Below are 27876 nucleotides of genomic sequence, written 5' to 3'. Positions count from 1 at the left end.
GTAGATTATTGCTCGTTTGAAGATGTTTTACTATGAAAATGGGCAAAAGAGTTGAAAAGTGTTTAAAATGCAAAAGTTTTGAGGTAAAATTTGATACATGCTCACTCTTTTGGTCATGACTTCTGATAGAAAGATCGCATTTAATGCAAGATTTGCGGCATTAGAAAGTAGACTTCAAGAGATTTCCGACGATATTTATATGTCAAATTCCGACAACCGAGCAAGAAATGGCGGCTATTTAAAGTTCGTCAGTCGGAAGCAAAGCGACGAGTCGTCGCCTGAAAGCCACGACTCGTCTCCAACTGCTAATATCCGTATCTGACGGTTTTCTTTCACTATTTTAGTGGTTTTATTTATTTTAGCTTTATTTTATTATTACAAATCAGTTATTTTTGGGGAGATTATTCCCCAGGTAACCTTAGAATATAAATAGGCATAGTTAATTTTATTTTTTTGTGCTTTTAATGCCCTAGATGTCCTAATGCTCTAGTTTTCAGTTTTTAGTTTATTAAGCTTAGTTTTTTATGCTTTTCATTGCAACTTTCAATTATTTATGCAATCTATGGTTTGTTTATGTTTCCAATTTGTAAGTTTCTATATCTTGTCCTATAATTATTCATTAAATTGTCTTTAATTCATTATTTTCATCATGTTCATCATCTTAATCAAGGTTTTGCTTATTGTTAATTTCATGTTAGTTATTATGTTTAGTGAGTAGATTTTCCTTCTAGGATTAAGGGGTTGACCCTAATTTGAAGCATGTAATGATTTTTGATTGATTAATTGTGTGAAATTTGGGTCTATGATTAAATCTATGCTTAATGAACTTTAGTTTAAATATCTTTATTAACTTTTTCAATAAGACGGAAGTTTGAGATTAAGATTAATTTAGGATTGAGGTATATTTAAGTTAAATTTCTATTAGTTTAACCAATAAAACGGAAGTTTGAGGATTAATATTAGTAAGGTCTTAAACTGATATTGATCAAGAGAGTGGGAGCTTGAGATGAATTAGATCACGTTTAATTATGCCAAATACTCAATTTCATACAATTATGAGAGCAATTGACTCCCATGTTAGAATAAGATGATTTCCGACATCCTAGATTTGCTTTATTATCATCGTGTTCATATTAATTACTGTCTTAGCTTTATTTATTAGTTTCATTTGCATCATTTTGATTTTTGTTCATAATAGTGTTAGATTTTCAAACTGATTATATTGTTTATCCGTATCTCGTAGTTATAAACTGAAAGAATTTGTTAACTCGCTTCCCTAAGTTCGACCAAATATCATATTAAGAGACTAATTTAACCAATAACTTAAGATAATAGTTGTAATCGATATTGAACACTCTATCATACATTCATAATTCGATTTTATTATTTTTTTTTTTTGAATGACTTCTAATTTTTATTTATTTATTTTTGCTTATTTATAATTTTTTCATTATATTCTTATTGATTTTAACGCACGCTTTAAATGCTCGCGAGTTGTTCAATGTGCTTGATGATGTTTTATACTACTGTCAAGTTTTTGATATAACTGCTTAATTTCAAATTCAAATAACAATAGTAGACATATTGATTGAATATATGATTCAAAAATTTATTTCTCATTTTCTCTTTAATATTTCGTCTAAATTTTGACGCTTAATTAGGAATACTAATTTATTCATATATACAGAAATATAGTAATTTAATCTAGCGATATATATATATATATATATATATATATATATATATATATATATATATATATATATATATATATATATATATATATATATATATATATATATATATATATATATATATATATATATATATATATATATATATATATATATATATATATATATATATATATATATATATATATATATATATAATACTGTTTCAACAATAAGGTTAAGTTTTTAATTAAGTTGTTTTCTTATATAGTATTAAAAGTTAGCGTGACATATAGTCACTAGTCACGAGTTCTAATATTAATTACTCTTCATTTAAAGTGTTTTATTCAACCTTAGGTGTGAAGAGGGGTTGTGTTGCATTCACAAATCTAGCCCAAAGCGCTTTGGTGTGAGAGTGTGTTAGTATATACTCCATCCAATTTAGAATAATTGTCCTATTTGATTTTTTAACACTTTTAATTTGTATTTTATTTTTTAATCTAGTTGTCAAAATATATTCAAGTGAGAGATATTGTTTGATTCGTCTCGATGTTAATTTGATTTTAAATTTATATAGTTTTTAATTATACACAATTAAAGATATTAGATTAAATTAGTGTATTTGATAGTGTGTAAAAACCAAATTGAACAGCAGGTGTATGAATTGAACTGTGTAAAAAGATGTTTGGTTGCAAGTAAAAAATGATAAAGTATATCCTATAACCTCAGGCCCTCAACCAGAAAAATAAGTTGTTGATTCTTTAATACTAACTCCGTTTCAATTTACTTATAACGTTTGCTTTTTCACCAATTTAATACACTGATTCAATTCTCAATATCTTAAATTGTGTATAACAAAAAATTATAAAATTAAATATTAAGTAATAATCTTTGCGTTGAGACGAATCAAACGAGATCACACTTAACTATATTTTAACTTATAAATTGAATACTAATCACAAACTAAAAATAATGAATAAATAGTATAATATTTCTAATATTGCGAGTAATTCGAAATGGAAAAAATACTTCCATAAAAACAATTTTTTTTCTTTTTTTTTCAAATTTTTATAAAAATATAATTTATCGTTTTCTATTTCATTTCAAATTTATTAAAATAGAATACACTAGATATAAGAATCAACATATTTTTGTCCTTGTGTTGACCCCAAATGAGTTTGAATATATGGAAGTAATGGAGTTAGTAGACTAGAGTCTAGAGGGAATGATGCTGGCTGACAAAAAAGATGATGGCTACTGACCACTCAGGCAGACTTTGAGAGTGCCACTCTATTAATATGCCCTACAAATAGAGTACTTCCAATTGTTTTAAATGTTTTTTTTAATATTTCTATCTTTAAATGAATTTTTCAAGAAATAAACATATAAATGAATTTCAAATAAAAACAGAAGTATATCAACATTTGAAAATTTAAATTTCAAGTAGGAAACAAATCAAATTAATTAATTTTGGTTGTTTATTGATGAAATCAGCTCAGTGTAATTTTTGTTTGGTTGAATCAAATCTTGTCAAAAGTATGCCTTTTTTGACAGTGGGTCCATAAAAATATAGTAGTATAATTACAAAAATTTAATAATTATATGAAAATATTAAATTATATTTGATTCAAATTTACTCAATTTTCTGTATGTATCTTGGCTAATCTCATATTTTAAAAATAATTTTTTTATTAAATATAATCATCCGATCTTAAAAAAATCATATAGTTGTCACGCCTTTTAAAATTAATCTCCTTATGTTAATTATTATTCTTATTTTTATTTTTTTCAACTTAAGCAACCAATTTTAGCGTCTTTCTTCATCAATCAAAAAATAAATAAATAAAGAAAAAATTATCAAATACACTTCAATATAAATTTAACTTTTTTGTGTAAGTTAAAGAAACCCAAAAAAAACAAACATACTCCAAATATAGAAAAATACAAAATAAATAAATAAATATCGACATGTTAAAATATAACAAACTCATAATCATACTCCAAGTTAATTAGTCTAGCATAATTATGTACTAACAATTCGTTAATCATGATCTTTAAGTGACTTATCTTGCTCCAACACTTGGTAGCTACTCCTAATTAATTAGTCTAGCAAGTGAATAATGACAGTATATAATCCCTTGATTGAAAGATACTTCAACCTTTTATACACATCATAAACCCTTTATCTAGCAGTCTAGTTAGGGATACAGAGTACATAAAAATACTTAGCTCGCTTGGTAAATTATTTATTATCGGTAGATTGTATCTCATTATTTCTTAATATCTATTAGTAGTATGAGTGATTTACCCAGTAAATAAATGTATGAAAACTCAAAGTAGAGAGCAAAAGTATTCTTTTTAATGTGTTTAGTACATTAATTTCTAAAATGTATAAAGCCAACAAATAAATTTGTTATGTTGTGTTAAGGTTTGAATTACTGTATTAATACATATGCCAAATTATATAGAACACTTACGGTGTAATAAAGGGAGTTGTTAACTTATTTTTCTCCATATAGAATATGGATATTGTAGAGTATAACTTATACAGAAACTCAAGATCACCACTTATACAAATACTCAAGATCATCACTTTTAAACTTCGTTATAAGCTCATAAACTATAATTAAATATACACAAATTATTGCATGTGGTGGTCTCACCTTGTAACACAGCGCTGATATATTACATGGGTTAAATAACACTATTAATACAAATTGTGATAGTATAAACTATTTGTTTTGAGATCATCTTACTAAGAAAAAAGCCTCTCCCAAGAGCATCAGTAATTATAAACATCTTAAGTGCCATGAGATATAATGATGGTGAAGATGATAAGGAGAAGTTACATAATTACAACATCAATCGAATTAATGTCGATCTAATCAGATCTGAATGTACACTTGTATTTAGTAGTCGCAACATTATTAGTGAATCTTGGTACTCTTACTAAGATTCAAATTCAAACCACATTATCTATTTAAGTATAAATAAATTGAATGGCTAAAAAAGGGACAAAAGTATTTTAAAAATAGTAGTATGTAGGGTTAGCAAAGAACGCAAAGCGAACAGATTCTTTCTTTCACACACATTTTGAGATATCTTAATGCACATTGTATTTGTTGCAAAGGAGATCTTGTTTACTGTGTTATTAACAAGAATAATCTATACTCCCTGTGCAATGTGCACCATAAATTTTATGCATCTATAAATTTATCGAAATTTCTTGGTTTTTGTTTTTTTTTAAAAATTAATATTAATAATTCAATCTTTTATCTATCCGTTGTAAATAATTTTAATTTTGTATTATTTTTAAATAATCCAACCTTTGACCTTAGTTTGCTATAAACATAACCTTTTATTTTATAATAATTCAATATTTACTCTTAGCTTCTGTCAGCATATCCTATTATTAGTATGTTGACAGCAAATTAAAGGAAAATATTAGTTTATTAATAAATAATAAAAAGTTGGAATTATTTACAGCGAAAAGGAAAAAAATTGAATTATTAACGTTAAGCTTTCCTTGTTGTTATCGGTAAATCACTTTTAAAAATTGAAGTATTGTTTTAGCGTTGTTATATTTATGGTCCAATTAGTTGATACACTTCCCGTATAACTTATTTATCAATTAATATTATTTTATTTTTTATTCTTTTCATATAAGAAAAAATATTATTTAATTCGTCTTAATACATATTTTAATAAAATTATTTTTGTAAGTTTAACTATACGTATTTAAAGATTTTAAGGATCAAAATAGTGCATCAAATAGCATGAAAATAAAATATTCTTATATTTACACCGTTTCATTATACTTGCTCCATTTGACTTTTTATGTAATGCAATGTATTAGTTTGATCATTTATATATTGAATTATTCACGTTTAAAAAGTATAAAAGTTAATATTATGAAAGTATGTGATTAGATGGTTCAAGCAAGATCCCATTTGACTATATTTTTTCTTATATATTAATTAGCTGTAATATGTAAAATAAACTTAAACGATAAACAGCGTCAATAATCCGACTAATTGAGAATGAAGTAAGTAACAACTAATTCAAATCACAAATAGTTGACTTTTTTAAAAAAAATTCTATTCTTCTTTGTGATTCCTACTCCAAAAACTGAGTTTTACTGACTCGGCAAATGCAAATAATGTTGCTTTTCAGGCAAAAAAACATTGATAAGAGTAAGTGGTAGCTACAAAATACTAAAATAACTAATTAAAGAGCAAGCTTATCGCAACTGTTTTATACACAAGAATTTATGCATGGAAATCTTGTGTTTTGTGTAATAATCCAAAGTTTTGATCTTTTTATTATCCTTTTCATAACTATTATATATTGTTAATGAGGTTTGAAATATTTTATTTAGATTAAAATTAAAACGTTAATTATTAATTTTTATGTACGTATAATGTAAAAATAAATTCAAGTGATTTCTAGTTAGTTTTATTTTAATGAATAAAGTTTTAATATGTCCATGAAATATATTTATAGATATTGACACTCAAATTAATATTAAAAGTATGAAAAAAGCAAATGTAACAAACATGAGAAACTAATTAACTTTTTAACAGCTTAATTTACATTTTGATTAATTTTTGTGACAGTTTTAAAGATGGTAATTAATATTATAATTAATTATTAGTATTATTAATTTTTATAGCTAATATAGAGTGCCGAGCTAGTGTGTCGTGTGTAATCGTGATATTCGTGTACCACGATTCGTAGCCAAGTTAGGGTGATTTTTAAGGAATCCAATTTCTATGGATATATGTTAAGAATAAGGACGTTCCAAGACTAAGTAGGGGCACATCCAGAAAATATTCCATCCGTTTAATATTATTTAATTATTTTTTAATCAAAATCATAAGTTTATGAGAGCTTATTGTTCAAATGTGATGAATTGAATAATATGAAATACATTGAGTATTTGAATAATGAAAATTTTTAATTATAATAATTTATGATATTTGAAGAGTTTTTTTTTATTGTATTTGATTTTACCTATTTCTCAGCGTATTTTGTAATAGAAAAATTTAATATGTAATGGTATATTGTAACGAATATATTTGAGTACATTTAAATATAAACTAGTTTTCTATGTTTTTGTGAATATATATACAATGGTTTAGAACTAACTACATTTTTATTTAAAAAATATTAATAATAAACTAAACGTTGCTTGATTCGCTGAAAATAAGTCTATAATTATTTATTATTAAATAAACCTCCTATTAGGTATATTTGCAAAAGGTAAACCTACCAATTGTTTATAACCATTTTTAAAGCTTCTTTCAAACAATTAAGAATAAATAATAGTTGAGTTTATTTGCAGCAACTATACTGAATCGATGGTTTTAATTAAAAAAAGAATATATATTAATCAAATTTATTTTCAGTTGATCAAACAAAAATTTTTATTTTTTACTATTTCTCCTAAATATATAATAAAATCTTAAAAATTTTCTTGGTTTTAGAATTCTCAAATTTATAATTACATTGATATTAACTAAGTAAAAAATCAATTAGGTCATTATTAGTAGTCTTTTTAGTGATAAATATGGTCATTATTAGTCTTTTTACTAATGTTATTGAACACTAATGACGATTTTATGCTTTTGGAGAAAGTTTACATTCAACCCTACATTGCTAGTTAAGATCCAAAGGCTTTGCAAGTATGCTTTGAATTACTCTTGTTGGTTCTTTGACTCTTTTTAGTCTTTTTATGTCTTTTATCCTTCCCTAGAGAAAATCCTACTTTGTGGTGTTGTTCAAGATTCATGCTTATGTGCTTGACGAGGAGGTAATTATGACTTTGTAGATAATAAGAATCCAATATAGGGACTAGTTATGTACTCTATATTTACCAAAGGTATAACCTCATGTTTAAATTGGGCAAAAACCAATAAATGTAATGTAAAATGACAACAATTACTTCCATATTCTATGGATAGCAAAAGAAATATATGAAAAAGATTAAATAGTAAATTAAATCTGTAGATAAGAGTTACATAAAAAGTATATTTTTAACCAAAAATAGAAATTAAATGATTTTAATAAGACAAATTAAAAAGAAATAAAGCTAATTCTTTGAAATAGATTTTGTAACCGTGTTTGCTGTTTAGATTTTATACACAAATAAAAAAAAGAGAAAAAGTGGGTATTTAGTACTTAGTGGTGTATTGTAGGTGAAATCATGTCCTTTAATAAGATAATTATAGATTTGGATTGGGAAAAAATAAATTATAAATTTTAGTAAAATATTATAGGTGTGGTCATAACTCATAAGTGTATAATATAGCAAAATTAGGGAATGAAGGAGTATTAATTATTCAGTTTCTCCATTATTATAATCCAATAATACTTGGAAATTTGGATTAAATTTCAAATTAAAGCTAGCTCTAGATCACTTCTCACCTTTGAAACTTGCAATGTATGACTCAAATATACATGTACAAACTTTTCAATATTATGAAGAGCTTGTAATGAGCATTTCTTGATAAGATGAATTCAAAATAAAAAGTTCATATACTGATAATTTGTATTCGTTGGGTTATTTAATCCACGTATAATATAATTTTCATGGTGAGATTGTCTCATACAAAAATACGTGTTTATGAATAATCACACAACAATTAGTTACTTTTTGCTAATATATACCTTTTGCTAATTTTCTATAATAATAATAATAATTTTTGATTGACTATGAAAATACCAATTTAAGGGTTTTTTTTTAAAATAAACAAACTAGGAGTATTGTCTTAATTTACCTTTGTTTTTTATCAAATAATCTACTAGAAACAAAAGTTGGTATTATTCTAGACAAATACTTCCAAAATTGTTATTATTTATAGCTAATTAAAAATTAGTATTATTATTAGAACATCAATAATTATATGTATTGTTCACGGTCATTTATGCAACGATATTGGAATATGTCTTGCATGCTTTTAAAGGTATATCATTTATGTAATACACTACTTCAATATGAAGTTGTCTTGTTTTTCATGTATAATTATGTGAAATTTATGACAAACTTTAAAAAAAAAAATGATAAGAGTGTATTTAAGATGTAGCATTTTGTCCAATTTTCGAAAGGTTGCATTTTGATCTAACTAATTAATGCATCATCTAAATAAAGCGCTATTTGGCGTATTACATGAATTATATATATCATGTTGAGTATTTCCATGTAATTATTATCTCACATCGGTATGAATAAGAGTGTGATTACTAACTTCAAATATATTTACCATTGGATGAAAACCAATTAGTTTTATTATTGATATTTTTCTTTGATTTTTAATTTTTGGATTTTGACTTATTAATTGACAAACAGTTAAAAGGTATTTGATAGATTACTTTTAAAATATCCGAGAAACTATTTTTCAGGCTAAAAAAAATTACTATAATCTTAGCAAATAAATGGTTTTAACCTTTTGACCTAATTTTCTCTAATAAACATCCATCAGTCAGCAAATAATTTTTAGTAAATATTTTTTTAATAGCTAAGTTAAATAGTTGACTTATCAAATAATACTTTAAACTGATCAAACCAATTAACAATTTCAAAAAAAGTCTTTTGTTAGGAAGTCCTATGTGTTTATTAACTTTCCTTACATAGAGACAGACTTGGCATTTCGGGTGCCACCATAACGTATATACCTCTTAATTGGAAATACTAGTACTCCTTCCGTCTCAAATGTGGGTCATGATCATAAATATAAACATAACAAATTTAATAGGATGAACTAAAAACAAAAATGAAATGTATGTTACTTGGACTCGGGTACTGATGTTGGATATCGTACGTGTTCAAGTGTCGGATACATCTAAATATTCAATTCTACGCTTAAAATGAAGTGTCTAAATGCCATACCAATGTCTAAGAATCAATTATCAGACGCGAATACTGAAGCAAAATGAAGAGTCGGTAGTAACATAGAATGAAACTAATTCTTTAATTGTGTAGGGCAGCAAGAGGGACCAAGATCTTAAAACATAGGAGGAAGTCATAGTTATGGTGGACAAATACCTTTCTTAATGGAGGAATTATATTGTGGCTCACTTGTGGGATTGTCAGAGGGTCATCAGATCATTTGGTGGGTCAATATTTATAGAAATGCTCCATTAATTTGTAGAAGGGCATCTTTCTGGATAAAGTAAGGAGGATGTGATAAAAAGAGCATATTATAAAGTAATTTTTCATTAAAAAAAATGAAATTGCACCATCATAAGCTGAGCAGTTAATGCACCTTGTGCGACCCCATAACTTAGCTGGCCTGTTTTTACAAAGGGAAATTAATTTTGCAAATTATGGTAAATGCATGAAATTGATGTATGAAAGTGAGATATGGCCTTAACTCTTTCACCTATAAGTTCATGCACAATTAGGTCATTGAAGTGCATGTTGTAAAGGGTAACTAACCGATTAACTAAAAGTTTAAGTTGATGGTGGAGGTTCCATGATATATTTTAAAAGCATAATGTAATATTCCTCCTCTCAGGAGAGCTCTTTGAGGCTAGAACTGTGGGTGCAGCACAGACCCTCTCCATACCTGGCCCTAAATATTCCATTTTTAAATCAGGGGTTGTTGAGATTCGAACCTGTAATTTTTTGTCACGCTGACTTTTGATACCATGTCAAGAAACTCAACTAAAAGCTTAAGTTGATGATTTACGCCCCACGATATGTTATTTAATCTAACATATGTACCTAAGTACATATAACTAAGGCGTTGAAAATTTAATGATTTGAGCGTTATTTATGCTATTTTTAATCAGTGTATTTATATATCTATATATATGGTCTTCATATATATATATATATATATATATATATATATATATATATATATATATATATATATATATATATATAGATAGATAGATAGATAGATAGATAGATAGATAGATAGATAGATAGATAGATAGATGTAGGATCAAATAAGAAGGATTAAAATGAGAAGGGTGAGAAGGATTTTTGTTTTATTTTGTTTGGTTACTATATATAAAAAAAAGGATATTATGTTATAAATTAAGAACATTTTAAAAATTATTTCATAGTTACCTTTCTATGTAACATAGTTACTTTTACAATTATGAGTTTTTAGCTCAATCGTGACCATAGATTTTTTTTTATTGAAATTAAGGATGTAGAGTCATTCTTACCCTTCTCATTTTTAACCCGTTCTCAATAGATCCCTCTATATATATATATATATATATATATATATATATATATATATATATATATATATATTATGTGCTGATGCATGGATTTCATTTCTAGTATTTGCACTTACAAGTCACAACATCATGCTTAACAATCATATGTTTCAATCAAACTCTCCATATATATCTACAAGAAGCACTATTTGACTTAATAGTATATAAATTAGTTTTGTAACTAGCTATCATTTAAGTTTTGATTGAATTAGTTGTTTGATATGATATAAGTCAGGGCTTACGAGTTTTAATCTCATAGACGCCTCTTTTGTACGAGAAATAAGGAGCTTTTGTAGGAGGAACAATGATAAAATATAAAATCAATCTATAGTTTTGATTGAATATTTTTTTAACGTGACTTTTTAAGTATATTCATAGATCATGATAGTAATTACTTAAAACTGCATTATTACAGTAAATATCATAGTACTTCGCAATCCACCATTCTAGATATTGTTTGATAATTTTGCATTAGCTTGTATCTTATGCCTTCTTGCATGCCATATATCCTAACTCCTAAGTACTCATACCTCAAACACTCATTTTGCTTTGTAAAATAAAAAATCATTAAGCAACTTTAGCCTCCTCAATACATAATGTCAAACATATTCAACTAGAGTTGTTCATTCAGTTTATCGGATTAATTTCAAACTATGTGTTCGTATTGGTTTACAATCGGATCATGTGCTCATATTAATTTTTACATAATTGTAAACCCATTTTTAAAGTTAGATCAAAATCAAATTCACTTACAAGACTGAATAGAAGTCAAATCGTCGAATTTATTTTCAACACCTCAGTTTATTTAAACCTATCCCATCAATGACAAACTTAATGTCTTATAACTTTAATAATGATTAGTGTGAATTTAATCATAACTTAAACGTAATCATTTTCTTTACAAAGATGAAAAGATGTCTAAATTCTAATCAATTACTTAGTTAATCAATTAGGAATATTTATTTAACTTTATTTAATTAGTTCTAATGCAACTATCATACTCAAAAAAGTAATAAGAATCTAACAAAAAGGCATATATATAGCTAGGTCTATGGAGTTTCATGCATGCTTAACTCACCCAAGTGACTATCATAAACATTAAAAAAATTAATTTTTTATCACTCACTTCCATGAAAACTTTTCAAGACAAAGTATTAAAAAGGGTGATGAGTATATATTTTATTAATCAAAGAATTTATTCCTTACCGTAATCTTTTAGTCACTTTTACTTTCTCTAGTTTTCTTTATTCATTTCCCATATTAAATTGAAGGCGATTGAGTTTAAAGGGTAAAAAGAATATAAGAAAAAAGCACTTTTTGTGTGTGCTATATTGTCTTAACTTGGTGAAATGGACATTTCATATGCAAAATTTCGGTAGAAATTTAAAGCTGCCATATGGGTTAAAAATAATCTATTTCATGCATTTTCATAAATATATATAAAACTGAAAGATACAAAAATTATAAGTAATATTGTGGTTAATAGCTTTTACTAATCATCTAGATGGAAATGTGTCCTCTAGTTTTTAATAGCTTTTACACTTTTGTTTTTCACGCATTTTAATTCATTATTTTAATATTTAATATTTTTAATTCATATGATATCAAATTCTTAAAAATTTAATATCATGAAAATATACATCAAGACGAATCAAAATAGATCTCACTTAACTATGTTTTACATTAAACATAGAAATGTATATCAAGTAATATAATTTAATAAACAATAATTACTACATTGTGTGTAACAACTATTAGAGACCAAAGTTAGTACAATTCTGTATAAAATTTACTAGTTTAGTAAGTACTATTTGATTTGTAATAGTAAGCATCTGATTCTTGCTATAATGCATGAACTAAAAGATGATGTAAAGCATTGATCCTTAGTGATTGAGTGCTGACCCAGATCAAAAAGAAAAACGTGTCTAGATAAAGCCATTGAAAGGGAAATATCTTTTGACTTAATTTATTTTAGAGCATATTTATTATTATTATTATTATTATTATTATTTTATAAAATCAGAGTAGGGGTGAATCGATGATACTAGATTTTTAATATAGAATGGGCCGGCTACCGTTTTTATATTATATATGGAGTATTACGCAATTCAATATGACATTAAGATTTTCAATTGAATAAATGAGCTATCGCCTAAACTGGTGCGAGTTTAGATTCCCATCCGAAGAAGAGAGTCATTCTTAGAAATCTGCCACATATCTTTCCCCCCAAAAGAGCTTAATTCGAGGTTTTTTCAAAATGTAAAGATACTTTTTATTCGTATAAAGTCATAAGACTTTAAAATTTTTTTATAAGAGGTACATTTTGTTATTAACTATTTTAAAATAGATAAATCTTTATCGGTAATAAAATTATAATGAATTATACCTAAATTTAGTGATGAATATGATTGAAAATAGATATCAACATTCTCATTTAAGGTTAAGACAAACACAATAATATGAGGGAATTAAGAAAATTTTACTCTTTCAATTTTTTCCTTCTTTGTTCTCATGAATTAGGGCAAAACTATTCGACATCTCTTCCTTTGATCATATTTTTGCACGATGCATATATCAAAGGCTAGAGAGCGAATAGTTTTGCCCGTTCATTCACAAACATCTAAATTTAAAACTGTATCGGTATTTTATTTATTATCAAAAGCGAAACACAAATTTTCTCTAAATGAAATCAAAGAGAAAAGAAAATGGAAATCAAAAACAAAGAAACTTATGAATTCCAAAACAACTTTAAAAGACACTTTCAATATTTATGACAAGGATAAAAACGGGTATGTAAACCCATCGGATCTGGGTAATATGATCCGAACTTTAGGTGGTAACCCAACAGAAGCCCAAATAAATGAGATTCTAGCAAAGGAAAAGTTAAATGGGCCGTTTGGTTACGATAGGTTTGTAAGTTTGGTCAGAAAGTACTTACGGGCCCGGCCCAAAGCCCATGAGCTACGTAAAGCCTTTAAAGTAATGGATAATGATGATGATGGGTATGTTAATGTTGAAAATGTTAAGCATATTTTGACAACCATGGGTGAGAGTTTGGATCCACAAGAATTTGATGAATGGATCCAAAGTTTAGGTGTTGAAAATGATGGGAAAGTTACTTATGATGAAATTATTGCTCCTATGGTGGATGCACAAACTTGATTTAAAATTTTATGTCGGTGAGACGATCTTAAAATCATAAGTTTATATGCTAAAATATTTTTTTTTTAAGTTATTTAATTCAAGTATGAGGCGTATCTCACGATGAGACTGTCTTATATAAGAAATTGTGAAATTTTATTGATTTTGATATATGTTTGTTCCTTTTTTTAGTTGCATCATTTGCGTAATTATTGGCTACTATTTATTATTCGATCTTATTTTATATATTAGGGACTTGTAGTTAATATATAAGAAAAAATATATTTAACTAAGATTTTTTTCATTTAATCACGTGTTGTTAGAGTATGTAACATTTTTTGGCTTCAATTTTCATAATTATGAGTTATTGTGAATAGTGTTTTTAGTATGTTTTTAAAAAGTTTTTATAACTTCTATCATAAATATGAGTAAACTATGCATTTATGGTAGATTATTATTATTATTATTATTGTGAAATGTTTATAAGGGAAGAAAATTAATTGAATAAGGAAGAAAACAAAAGAAAAGATTACATTATATTATTTAAAATTTATTATTTTAGTTACATCGAATTGATTACTACATTTTTTGTTCTTTTTTGTTTGTCCACCTTATTACAATTTTTTATTTATCCTCCTTATTATAACAATAGTTTTATTTTTATATGTCTACTTTAAAGTACTTTTCATTTAAGGATGGTTTTGGGCATATACAAATATCTGACTACATAGACCCCTTAAATTAAAGGTCATACTTTTACTTATTTCCGATACAATTATTAATTCATTAAACCTCTTACTACCTTCAAAGATTTTATTGATCTTAATATTTGTGAAAACAAATATATTTAAGAACGGAGAAAATACTACTACTAATAATAATAATAATAATAATGATGGTCATAATTATTATTAAACCCTCCGTTTTCTAATGTTCTTTCTATTTGGAATATTCCATCTTAAAGAAAGAGAAATTTAATTAATGTTTTTGACATATATTTAGAAGATAAAATATATCCACGTGAGATCTCGTTAGATTCATATTAATGTATATTTTTTTATTATGTAGTTTTTATAATTTTTTATTATGTGAATTTATAAATATTGAGGTTTAAAATTTGCAATTGAAAACTGTGCAAAAAGAAAATAAGAAGAACAAAAAGAAACGGAAAGAGTATTATAATTATACATTTTAAATAGTTCACATACTCTCCCTCGCGTATATAGTTCCATATAAATTTACTAGATTTAAAAAAAATGATTGACCTTCATATATATGAATTGAATTATTTCCTTTAGGAGTGAAAAAAGTATTAAAATATCAAGCTTTTTTATTGTATCCAATATCCTCTTACATATGTAACAAAATCATTTTAATCTTTTTCTTCTATAATTGTTGATTGCATTGTTTTAGTCACCCAATAATGAAACCTCTACTTGATATATATCCTTATGTACTTGCTCCTCTTCATATTTATATAAACCATCTAAAAAATTATTATTTTTTACATTAAAGATTAAAAAATTAAGTACCCATAAAAAATGGCTTCCTCAATCACCTTAGAAAATGTACAAGAAAACCAAAAAAATGACTTCAAAATCACCCAAGAAGAACTCTTTGCTTTTCACAACATTGATCGTCAATATTTTGGTAGATTGGTTTTTAGGTCTAAACGAGATACTAACAGAGCCATGCTGGTCGTAGCTTTTTGGTTATGGCTTGAACGACTCCATTTGGCACAATATGTTGTTGTCCTCCTTGCATTGGAGGACACTAAATTTGATCATGTTTATGAGGAGACATTATTGTGTCTTAGAGTGGCCGAGAGTGATGAGTTGATTGTTTTTCCTCCTAATTGTGAGGTTGTTACTCCCCTTATGCAAAGCATCATGGGTGCCAAAGGGGAAGGAATTAATCTCAAATTCTTTAAAGAGAATCGTGTTAATGTTTTAAATGGGGTTGCAAACATTGTTAGAACAACTTGTCTTAGGGTATTTGATGACCTTATCCAACGTGCTAATAGTTCAAGGGATATACAAGTTGATAGTAACAATTATAATAATAGTTATCATGAAAATTCTCCTTTATCGTATGTGTCTAGGATTTCTGAAGTTAACCAATCTAACATTGTTAGTGGTAGTGTCCCTAGTGTTGTTATTAATAATAGTAACGATCCTAGAATTAATGTATTCTATGGTGGTGGTTCTGGTGTCGGTGTTGTAGATGGTGGTAGTGGTTCCAACATCGGTGTTATCACTGGTGGTCGTCTTTGTCATCCTAGTGTTGGTGTTATTGGTGATCGTCGTCGTAATTTAGGTGTTATTGGTGATAGAAGAAGGCTTAATGTAGGTGTAATTGGTGACAGGAGGAGGCCTAGTGTTGGTGTTAACAACACTGTTGGTACTAGTGTTGGCGGTGGTGATGATTTTAATGTTGGCTTTTTTAATGGTGTTAATGGTGTTAGAGTTGGTGTTGGTAGGGGTGAAGTTAATGTTATTGCTGGTAATAGCGGTGCTAACGTTGTTATTGGTGGTGGTGTTAAAAGTCATAGTCAGAGTGAGAGTCAAAATCAAAATTGTACTAAGGAACAAAATCCAAATTTCAATCTAGTCCCACAACCTCCTTTATCCTTGGCCAATAACCTTAATGCTAGAGAACAAGAAATGTATATTTACTATCCTTCTAATCTTATGATTGGGGATTTTGACTTGGCCTTCAAAAATCATCATTTTAGTAACTTTTACCAAGGAAGTGTGGGTGCAACTTCATCATATAATGTTCCAATGCCTCCACCTATGATTGGTGTTCATAATCCCCAATCCCAACTCTTTCAAGATGAATTCATTACAAAAATGAGAATGGATGACTCATATCCATGCAATGGGTTGGAACAAAGGAATCTTCCTTCAAGTGAAAGGACTATCTTCTTAACATTTTCTAAAGGTTATCCCATTTCTTATGAGGAGTTGCGCGATTTTCTCTCCGGGTATTATTTCTTATGCTCTATCATTTTATATTTATAATTTATTTAATTATTTTAATTGATTTAATTCTTTATCATATTCGTATATATACTATTAATTTAGCTCTTATTTTTAAAAACTAAATGGCGCGAGTTTCTATTAGATATCTTATTAAACCAATTATTAGATCCGTACATAGATTATTAATTTTTTATTTACAATCTATGATTGATTTAATTAATTTAATTGCTCATCATATTCATGCATTATTCATTTGGCTATTATATATGTGATCTAAAAGGCACGAGTTACTCTTAGATATCTTATTGCACTAGTTATTAGATCCGTATAGAAATAATATTTTAATTTTCTAAAAATTTATGATTGATTTAATTAATTTAATTCCTAATTATCATATTCATACATTATGTATTTGGCTATTATTTCTGTAAAATAAATGGCATGAGTTACTGTTAGATATCTCATTGTACCAGTTATTAGATCCGTACAAAAATATAATAATTCAATTTTCTAAAAATCTATGATTGATTTAATTAATTTGATTCCTCAACATATGCATAAATAATTGGTATGAACTATTTGGCGCGAGTTTCAATAGGATATCTATTCGTCCGTACATAATAAAATCTTAAAAACATGTACGACAATCATCGTGCTTCATCATGTATTATCATATAAAATAAATTAAAGCAATTACATTTATTGAGAATCAAGTCTTGTCTCTGTCTAAGCATGTATTGCTTTTTCGAGATATTGTTCTGAGTTTGATTTTCATTGTCCTCTTCTCTAATGCTCCTATTCCCTCGGTCTACCATTTATTGAAAAAGGCACTTGCATTTATCATTGTACTTATTTATTTTACAAAATTAGTATATATTAATATTATTGCTCTAATTTAATACCACTAAGTCTTTATTTATTTATTTATTTTAACAGCATATTTGGAGATATAATTGAGGAACTAACAATGCAAGAAGTTAGTGAAAATGAACAACCTCTTTATGCTAAGCTTGTGGTGCGTAATGCAATAGCCATGGAAGCTGTTCTTAGTGAGGAAGGCAAGACCAAATTCTCCATCAATGGCAAGCATGTTTGGGCAAGGAAGTTCATCAATAGGCAAAATAATAATGATGATAATTATCCTAATTAATTACCTTTGTTTTAATAAATAATATCATATATAGTAAAAATTAATAATCCATGTATGGAATTATTAATTAAATTAAAAGTATTGCAATCATGGATTATGATGATATGGTTGAGAGCATGTATGTCATTTGCTTTCTTGAATGAAAATTGCAATTAAGGATTGTCATAATGTTTTTTATTTGATAATTATGAAAACTATGTTAGTATTTTTGTTGTTGGTTTATATTATTATTACAATTATGTTTATTTATTTCATTATCATCATTAAACCTAGTGTATCCCTCTCATAGGAACTATAATCAGGGTCCGAAAAGAAAAAAAAGATTTGTAATTAAGTTTTTGGTTTAAAGTGGAAAAAGTTATGACTTATGAGTAGAATAAATGTGAATCAACAATGATATCAAATTCATAAATGTTGTCATTAATTGTTTTTTTTTTTAATTATTTTTTTATCAATTAAGTGAGTTTCAATTATGTGTTTTACGTTTTATAATAGGTACCTTCCATATCTAATGAATAAGATACAAAGAATAGATGTAACTAATTATGTTGACACCAATTAATTCAAGGATAAACATAAAATGCACCCCAAAAATTTTGGACCATACTCACCATAGTATATAGGGTTTGAGATCAAAATCATCTTTTATATATATTCAGCTAGTCTCGTAAAAAAAACATTTTTTAATAAGACATCCTTAAAATAAATAATCTATTTTCTAATTTTCTTTTATTTTGTATTAGTTAGACTATATATATATATATATATATATATATATATATATATATATATATATATATAATTTTAAACACAGACCTCTTAAAATTATAAACAAATCCACAACTTTATATTGTTAATAACTAATTCAAATCTAAACTAAAATGATTGAAATTAAAGTAATCTTTTTATCAAATACTTCAATAAAATAATCTACAACTTTATACTTTTAATTATTTTTTTATATAAAATTAACTTATTTGTCTACTTGATTACTTAAAGGTTTTAACTGATTCTTTTAAAATTATAAGTGATCATTCTAAGACTATAAAAAAATAATTACTTTAGAAAATAAGTGATTATTTTAAGGTTATAAGTAATCAACATTAGACAATAAGTGTGTTAAACCACCTCAATACAAATAGTCTTACTATGAAACCATTTCATATGAGAATTAGAGGGCCCATAAAATTGAGGGACCTAAGCGACTGGCCAACCGCTTATAGTGCACTTTCAGTTGCAACTCGTTCTAATCTAAATACACGCTCTATTTTACTCATCTTATTATTTTTTTCTCTTCTTTGTGAGAGCTTTTCAAAAGAAATAAACACAAGAATTGAATTGTACAATAGCTCTTGTGGTTTTGAAAGGTTGCGACATTTCCACAAATTTATGCAAGAAATTTATTAACCAAATGTAGCAAACATTCAAAACCAGAGGAAATATTACGTATACTTCCATTGATTTACTCGAAATCTATTGTTTCTTTTTTTTTTTTTTTTGTGTAAGAGCTTTTTGAGAAAAGAAGACGAGAAGGTCGATCACGGGAAGACAAATCAGTTGCACTAATGAGGCATATAGAACTACAGAAGTATCGGCATGCACTAGTCATTAGCAACACAAGCATAAGTCCGGGCTTTAAGCCATTGAATCATTAGACGAGCTCATGATAATCCAACAATGTTTCACATCCAAATGTTTTTCGGCTTACACAAGTAGGCTACACAAGCGACAACTAAAGGGCTAAAAAACACATCGTCAAATGATAACTTGACACAAATATCGATTTCTTCAAACACGAGCACAATTTGTCAGCCAAAAACAAACCTTAAAAAATAGAACGAAGGTAAAATGAAATAATTAACTGTTTAGAAGAGTCGGGTAAAGGTTGCACATTACTAAACTGAGAACAAGGACGAACCACACAAGGCAAGCGTTATATTATGCTTGTCACGTCTTTCCGCGGAACAAAAACCAAAGCTTAGTAGGTCACCTGCATGGAAGAAAAGCAGCTCGAGTCAACATTTGGATTCCGGATATGTTGATGAACGACAAAGCAATACAAGTATACAACAAAGACAAAATGGAGGGATGGAGAATTTCTTTAGAAAACACATTAAAAAAATATCATGGCAATTCCATTTTTTGTTTTCGGATAAAGATCATAGTCTGTAAACTCTGTTTTGAGGACCCCCATGGATAATATTCTCAGTCCACCACCATACATGAGCTATAACCGACACAAAAATCTTTTAAGCTAAGGGAGAACTAGTCTCTTGAGAGACATATCTGAAGCCCAACCTATTAAAGACTAATGCCTACTTACTGTATACTTAATGTCTACTTACATTATCCTTAATGCTTATTTACCGTATCTTTAATGTCTACTTTCAATATCTTAAATGTCTACTTATATCATTCTTAATGCCTACTTATAATATTTTAAAAATACATAATGTGCCGGCCCAATTAGAGATGGCCTCTCAAAGAGACCGTCTCTCACAAGAATTTGTGAAGGGAGAAACACAAATTGTACTCCTAAACAGTTTAGAATTGATTTACAGCGTCTAGATAAGCCATAAACATTTCTATTATAAGCAGCGTACATTTTGTGCTCTTTTTTTGTTATTGGCGGGGCAATAAAAGAAAACCACTCTGGAAACGGATAAAGCAGGGAGTAACCGCGGTGGCAAAGGTAATCTCCTACACTCAATTCCTTCATCTAGAAAGTTTACAATAATTACTTCGCCCAAAGCTTCGTAGGCTGGCCGTAAAACTACAAAAGTATGTGAAGGATCTCGGGAAACCACGCCTAAGTCCTAAATATTGAATGTGCAACTATTATCTGTGATGCACGTAGCTTACAAGTTCGAATCTAGGCCATCAAAGTAAAGCAAACAGTTACGAGCTTAATTATCTACCTTCTCTTTAATAGCACGTGTTCCCCAATATACCGTGCCTATCACACTAAACTACTGATATAAAAACTATTACTCGTACATTATTCATTACACTGAAATGGAGGCCGTGTATCTAAAAAGGAAAATGTATCTACGAAGTTACTCCATTCCAGCTTCTCCTAACGACATCAGAATAAAGTTTTATCCTTATTTGCATCATAAATCTAGTGCTCGTGATTGATTTATATAAGTTGTATAATAAATATTAATCATTATCGATGTTTACAAGATGGTTAGCTATCTAACATTAAAACTTTATCCATTCCAAAACTTCTCACTTCACTACACCAACCAGCACCATCGCTAAGACAATGTAAATAATTTCATGATTGAAAGCTAGGACAGTTTGATTCTCAAACTAATACTCACTCCTATACTAATCAAATGCCCATTTGTTTTTTTACACTATTCACCCACCAATAACTCTTAGTGTGTATTTCATTCTCAATTTATAAGCTAAAATATAGTCAAATGGGGATCTTATTTGATTCGTCTCAATGTACATAAAAACAAATGGGACATCTGATTAGAAAAGGAGGGAGTGTTATTTAACAATGTTTCCTACTCGAGACTACATATTAACTACAAAAGTACAACCTAAGATTGTCTATTTTTTCTAATCCTCCACAGTTAAAACCATCTATAATAAGTTTTATGCATATTTTCTCCCAAATGTATAACAATCAGATCCAGATCTCTAAGCACTGACGAGCTGAAAATATTTTCTCCCAAATACTATTTATGTGTAAAGTGCCATATATGATATAACTTCTTTCCAGTAGCATCAAAGAAGCAAGATCCTTTTACAAGATTCCAAATGATGAAAACAGTTGAACATTTTACAGTTAATTTGCCTTTTAAATTACCGATTTGCTCAAAATGACCCTAAAATAGCCCAAAACCAACCATAGTTCGCTTTTTTGATTTGCGATTTGCAAGGAGATTAGTGAATCATGTGACAGTGGATGAAAGCATAAAAACAATCTATACGAAAATCGATCAATTTAAACCACCCATGGCAACAGAAACACAGAAAGGCAAAATTCCCAGAATTATAATTGTGTTTACATAACTAAATATCTACGGATCCATCATAGTTGTTATTAAATATATAAAAACCTATCCTTATCAGAACATAGTAACAACCTTGTAAAGTTGTAAAAGGATCTTGCTTTCGGATTACTATGGACTATATTATAATGACTTAATTTTTTTTTGTTAAGTTGTAAATAATGTTTGCTATCAAGGCTGAAATGAAAACAACTTGTTATTACAATGGTAAGCACACATACAACCCCCAAAACCATGTGGGAGTCACTTAAAGCCATTAGGGGAATAGAAATTTCGGATGTTGAACTACATATGGGACACAAGCACAAATCTCCGAGCAATTATTTTCCTTTGTGTCTGAAAATCAGTTTGTTCAGCTTTTAAATTTGAGAGAAACATGCCCAAATCAAACCATATCTAGTTTCAATACTGCAAAATTATTTCTAATGGTTTACATTAGTTGTGTTCGATATTCAAACTCCATGCCACAGTTATTATACAATTTCAGAACTCTATAAACTAATATCTCTCCTAAACGATACATAGTTTGAGAACAAGATTTAAAAAAACTTACCATCAGAGTTGTTTGTATTAAGGCTTTGCCGCTTTGGCATTGTTGTTGTAGTTGTTCACTAGAAATGAGAGAAAATGGTGTTTAATTCCAAGATGGTGGGGCAGTATCATCCTAGACCTAGGTATAATCAAGATGGTGGGGCAGTATCATCCTAGACCTAGGTATTTTGACAACTCTTACGTTAACGTTCACAACCGAGAGCAGAGAGGCAAATTTAAAATTTCAAAAAAAAAAATTGTTTCAAAGATTCCCGCTAAGATTATTTATTAACTACAGTAGTAAGATATATGACCGTCTCTTTATCAATTACGTACTTGCGCTCTTGCAGGCTCATCACTTTAGCAAGAAGGCACACACTTCACTTCCAAAATAAATTCCACAAACAGCATCAGACAAAAATAAAATATCTCTAGGCACTGCAATTAGTGGCTCACCTCAACGGCTTGATGGGCATAAGGTGATACTAGTCATATTTTCATGATATAATGCAATTTCGACGAAAGTCTCTCAGAAGTACTCAATATCTTTCCAAATCTCGAAGGTAGTAAACTATGAAATTCATCTAATCCTTTTTCAGCATTCATTTATTACCATTTGCATACAATTATAACGTTCCCCGGTGATGAAAGTATAAGGCCAACCAACCAAGCCAACCCCAAAAAAAAAAAAACAATGATCGAGTGCTAACATAGTCCATCTCCATCCTAATTCAAACTTTTGTTAAAGTATTTGTTACTTAAACTTTTAAATTAACCTCAACCTTCAAGTTTCTTGAATTGCATTCTTGACACTTTTAAGTCTTAATACATGCATGGATATTAGACTCTTTAAACATACTAGTGTGGGATACTCCGATGCCAAAAACCATGTCAAAGTAACATAAGCTACATGCCTAAAACAGTAAGTTCGATTCCAAAAGATGAAAACACTGCAACTACTTCCTCTCTCACTGCCAGAGTTCGTTTTAATTTTTAAATGGTGACCTCTCTATCCGGAGGCCTTTCTCGAGCTGAGGGATTCTTTGGCAAATACTATTTATAGATATGAGTTGCCGTTTTCTTCCCTCCCCAGACCCTGATCATAGATCCTATGAGGGGGATATACAAGGTACGATGATGATGATGACACTGCAACTACTCCCGTCTCCCTCTCTCTTTGGTCATCAGTCATCATTCATCACAGCACTACCCATCTTTCATTATCCCAAAATTCTAGATATTCTGGGCCAAACCTACATAAGAAATGACAAACAAAACTCTAGAAACACCAACAAAGAAAAGCACCCCTGGAGAAGCTTTCCAGTTTTCACAAAACCTATGACTTGCAAACTAAGAGATAGCAAAATAACCCAACAAAATCATGTCAAAAATTATAATTATTCATTATTCAATAAGGAAATCAAACTTCCAAATAACAAAACCCCATTAAAAATCATCAACCCTCCAAACCAGATCAAATAATACACAATTAAGCATTCCCAACTGCCCACAAATGAAAACAAAAAAGAGGATAACAACAATCACAAAACACAATTCAAAAAATTCAATCTTTATAATACCAACAAATGAAGATATAAAAGGAGGTCATAACAATCATAAAACCTTATACAAAACAAAATCAAACTTAATCATGCCCTTAAATAAAAACATAAATAAAAGGTCATAACAATCACAAAAGCAAATTCAAAAAAAATTCAAACTTTATCATACCAACAAATAGAAAAATCTTAAAAATGAAACAAAATGAACAAAAACCAGCTCAAAAAAGAAAATTAATCATACCCAGTTGCAAAAATCATCACTTGGCAACCATCCTAGCAATAAAATCATCATACTTAATTCTCCCATCAGATCCAACCTCAATTTCACGAATCCATTCATCAAATTCAGCAGGTTCAAGCTTTTCACCAATATTTGTAAGAATATGCCTCAGATCAGAAACTGCAACAAATCCAGTATTTTCTTTATCAAGAACTTTGAATGCATCTCTCAATTGACGATCAAAAGGTTCAGGCTTTAAGTGTTTTGACATGAGATCTAAAAACCTGTTGAAATCAAAAGGGGAATTTAGGTTTTCTTGGGATACAATTTCTTTGAGTTGAGCTTGTGTTGGATTCCCACCCAAAGAACGCATCAGAATTCCTAATTCTGAAGGTGCAATTTTGCCATCATTGTCTGTGTCAAAGAGAGTAAATGCTTCTCTCATTGAACTTACTTGTTCATCACTCAAATCTTTCCCCATTTTTGTTTGTTGTTTGTTGATTGATGTCAGTAAGAAAAGATGGGTTTGTGGTGTTTTTGATTTTGTGGGAATATTTTTGTGGGTTGAGGAATTGGAGGAGTTGATATGAGGACTCTTTTCTCTTTGTGTTGCCTTGAAATTTTTGCTATTTTGAGGTTTGAATGTTTAGATGGTTTGAATTAGAAAAATGAGTTTTTTTTACATAAAATTTTAAATTTATGTTTAGTGTTTAAAATAGATCTAATCAACATATAATCAAATTCGACTTTAATCAAATATAATAAAATAAATTCGCAATGATGTAAAAATTAGCATCAAACTTCACATGAGTTTTAATTTTTTTTCCATTCAAACGGTATTATATTGTTTCTTTTTGGTTCGCTTTTAGTAATAACGAATAAAAAATTTTAACTTATTTTTTTGACTAGTTTTTTTGTTTGATATAGTTTATTAGTTCGCTGTTAATAACAACGAAAAATACTTGACCTCAACTTGACAAAGTTTTAATTTTTTTGTCCGTTCAAACACTATTTCATTGTTTTCCTTCGCTATTAGTAATAATAAATAAATAATTTTGACGTTTTTACTACCTTTTTTATATGATGTAGTTTCTTTGTTCATTGTAAGCCAGTAACAATAAAAAATATCGACTTTAACTTGCCATATAGATGCTTATTTTCTGAACTAAATTTTCCCAAAAAATTTCGATGTATGTTTTAAAATAATTTTTTTTTTTTTTATTATTATTTTTTTTTTCCTTCAAATTTTCGCATAGTTCTTGAACCCTAACCCTAAAAACGATATAAAGTGTTCTCTTTTTGTTCTCTCTTTGCCTGCTGTTAGGAAGTTGAAGCGCCGAACTTCATTGCTAATCCAAAACAGTAACTGTTCTTCATTTCTCTTGTTCCATTTCTTCCATTATTGTGGATTGTTTTCCATTAATCGTTTTGTTTCTCTCGAATCTTCTATTTTTTAACAGAAAAACGGTAGCTGAAAACATGGCGTACGCAATGAAGCCAACAAAGCCTGGAATGGAGGAGGCTCAGGAACAAGTTCATAAAATCAGAATCACTCTTTCATCTAAGAATGTGAATAACCTTGAGAAGGGTAATTATTTTTTTTAATTATTTATTTTAGTATTGTTTCAAGACTGGTCACAATTAGATTCAAGTCACCGGTTTCCCTATTCTCTTGTGTATTCGCGTGTTTACGCCGTCAATGGCGGTTACCGGGCAGGGTATTGAGGGGGATTGAATGCTTTTTGACTGTTTAACTATGCCCTAACTTCTCAAGTCATTCCTTCGGCCTCTGCTAAAAGTACACTCAATTTAAGTTCATTCCACTTTGATCCAACAATGGCTGAATGAATCAGGAATTATTAATTGGACCTGCCCAAACCGGGTAGCCTGGTCAATACAAGTATGTTTTTAGGTGTTGTGAATTTTGTGATTGTGCTGAATATGGTCGTTAATTGTGGATGAAATTTGTAAGTTTAGTTCTTTCGATTGATTATGATGTGGTTTTGGTTTTTGATGTTGGAGTTTTGTGGGTTTTGGGTTATTAGTAGAATTGTTTTGTGTGGTTGGATATGGTTTATTAATTGATGAAATTTGCAAAGTTTTGTTCTTTTGATTGATTTTGATGTGGTATTTGGTTTTGGATGTAGGATTTTGTGTGGGTTTTGGGTTATTAGTTAAATTGCTTTCGGGTTACCAAAAAAATCTGAGTTGCTGCAAGCCTGCAAGGTATGCTTGGAAGTCAGAAGTGCTTTGTGCCAGACATTCTAATGCTTTTGAAGATATCTAATTTGGGTTTCAGGCTGTGTATGATGGAAGTTGTGAAATGAACAATTATTTTGAGGTTACTTTTAAGATTGAGAGCTTTAGTAGTAATGCTTGTAATGTGATTGGACGTTATGCATCAGATTTTGGTATAATATGTTGAAAATACCTTTATTTATTGACATATCCAATCTTTTGGTGATCGGTGTTGGGCTTGTTTTTGCTTCTTTGTGGTTTCATAAATATCAGGAGGTTGTGTTGACATGTTGTGGTAGGGGCTTTAGGATTTTATGCTTTATGATAATTGATCAATCGGATTATAGATTTATATGAAGCTGTTGATGAGCTTGGGATTTGATTTGTTATAAAGTATGGATTTCAGAAATGGTTTGTTCTGAGCTTTTATGCAATTTGTCTTGTAATGACTAATAAAGTCAATTTTATCACGCTCTTCCTTTTATAGTTGCTCTAGTTTGCTTGGTGTAGAAATTGCAATAGATTATGTTCAGTGCTGATTTGTTGTCTTGTTAAATTGTAGTATGTGCTGACCTCGTACGTGGTGCCAAGGACAAGCGCCTCAGAGTAAAGGGACCAGTAAGAATGCCAACCAAGGTCTTAAAGATTACAACCAGGAAGTCCCCGTGTGGTGAAGGTATGAACATTGGACAGCTTTGATGAGTATACTTAGCTTATAATGTTAATTAGAACTATTTAAAGTTTTTGATGGTACAATTCGTGGGTCGGTAGTAAGGGTGTTAATGGGCCGGATAAAGGTTGGGCCGAACTTAAGCAAATATAGGCCAGATTGGATAAGGACCCTTTTAACTTAATATGGGCCAGACTTTGAAAGCCTGGCTCGGCCCAATTCGGCCCGTTTGTATTACTTAAGATTATTATAATCCCCATTAATTAATTTATTATAATTAAATTGTAGAAACATTAATAATCCTCATTGGCATTGGCATTTATAATAATAAATTTATCCATCAATTATGCTATTTTTAAAGGGCCCAATGTCGATCCTTATTATGCCCTTTTATAGTCTGATTTATTTTAATTATAATAGAGCCCGTTTTCAGCCTGTCTTG

The 27876-nt window shown here is 28.6% G+C and overlaps 4 protein-coding genes across 4 annotated transcripts in view; 3 read left to right on the top strand and 1 right to left on the bottom strand.

Moving 5' to 3' along the window:
• The first annotated feature begins 115 nt into the window (after positions 1–115).
• On the top strand, positions 116–14072 carry LOC130802127 (probable calcium-binding protein CML13). Its single transcript, XM_057666030.1, has 2 exons — positions 116–314; positions 13744–14072. The coding sequence occupies exons 1-2, from the start codon at positions 116–118 to the stop codon at positions 14070–14072; spliced, it is 528 nt and encodes a 175-aa protein (XP_057522013.1).
• A 2798-nt stretch (positions 14073–16870) lies between these two features.
• LOC130806973 (uncharacterized) lies at positions 16871–18221 on the top strand. Its single transcript, XM_057672243.1, has 2 exons — positions 16871–17037; positions 17972–18221. The coding sequence occupies exons 1-2, from the start codon at positions 16904–16906 to the stop codon at positions 18183–18185; spliced, it is 348 nt and encodes a 115-aa protein (XP_057528226.1). The 5' UTR covers positions 16871–16903; the 3' UTR covers positions 18186–18221.
• A 1572-nt stretch (positions 18222–19793) lies between these two features.
• On the bottom strand, positions 19794–25197 carry LOC130806972 (probable calcium-binding protein CML13). The gene is made up of 2 exons (XM_057672242.1): positions 24548–25197; positions 19794–20175 (listed from the first exon to the last, which is right to left on the bottom strand). The coding sequence occupies exon 1, from the start codon at positions 25005–25007 to the stop codon at positions 24564–24566; it is 444 nt and encodes a 147-aa protein (XP_057528225.1). The 5' UTR covers positions 25008–25197; the 3' UTR covers positions 19794–20175; positions 24548–24563.
• A 535-nt stretch (positions 25198–25732) lies between these two features.
• Positions 25733–27876, top strand: part of LOC130806971 (40S ribosomal protein S20-2) — a 2863-nt gene continuing 719 nt past the window's right edge. Inside the window, exons 1-3 of the mRNA XM_057672241.1 lie at positions 25733–25888; positions 25987–26114; positions 27327–27440. Of these exons, the coding sequence (XP_057528224.1) occupies positions 26006–26114; positions 27327–27440 (223 nt within the window). The 5' untranslated portion in view covers positions 25733–25888; positions 25987–26005. The remainder of the gene's footprint in view (positions 25889–25986; positions 26115–27326; positions 27441–27876) is intronic.

This window comes from Amaranthus tricolor, chromosome 2 (genome assembly GCF_026212465.1).
Source record: "Amaranthus tricolor cultivar Red isolate AtriRed21 chromosome 2, ASM2621246v1, whole genome shotgun sequence".
Classification (NCBI taxonomy): Eukaryota; Viridiplantae; Streptophyta; class Magnoliopsida; order Caryophyllales; family Amaranthaceae; genus Amaranthus; species Amaranthus tricolor.
This window is presented reverse-complemented; position numbering and strand designations above follow the sequence as displayed.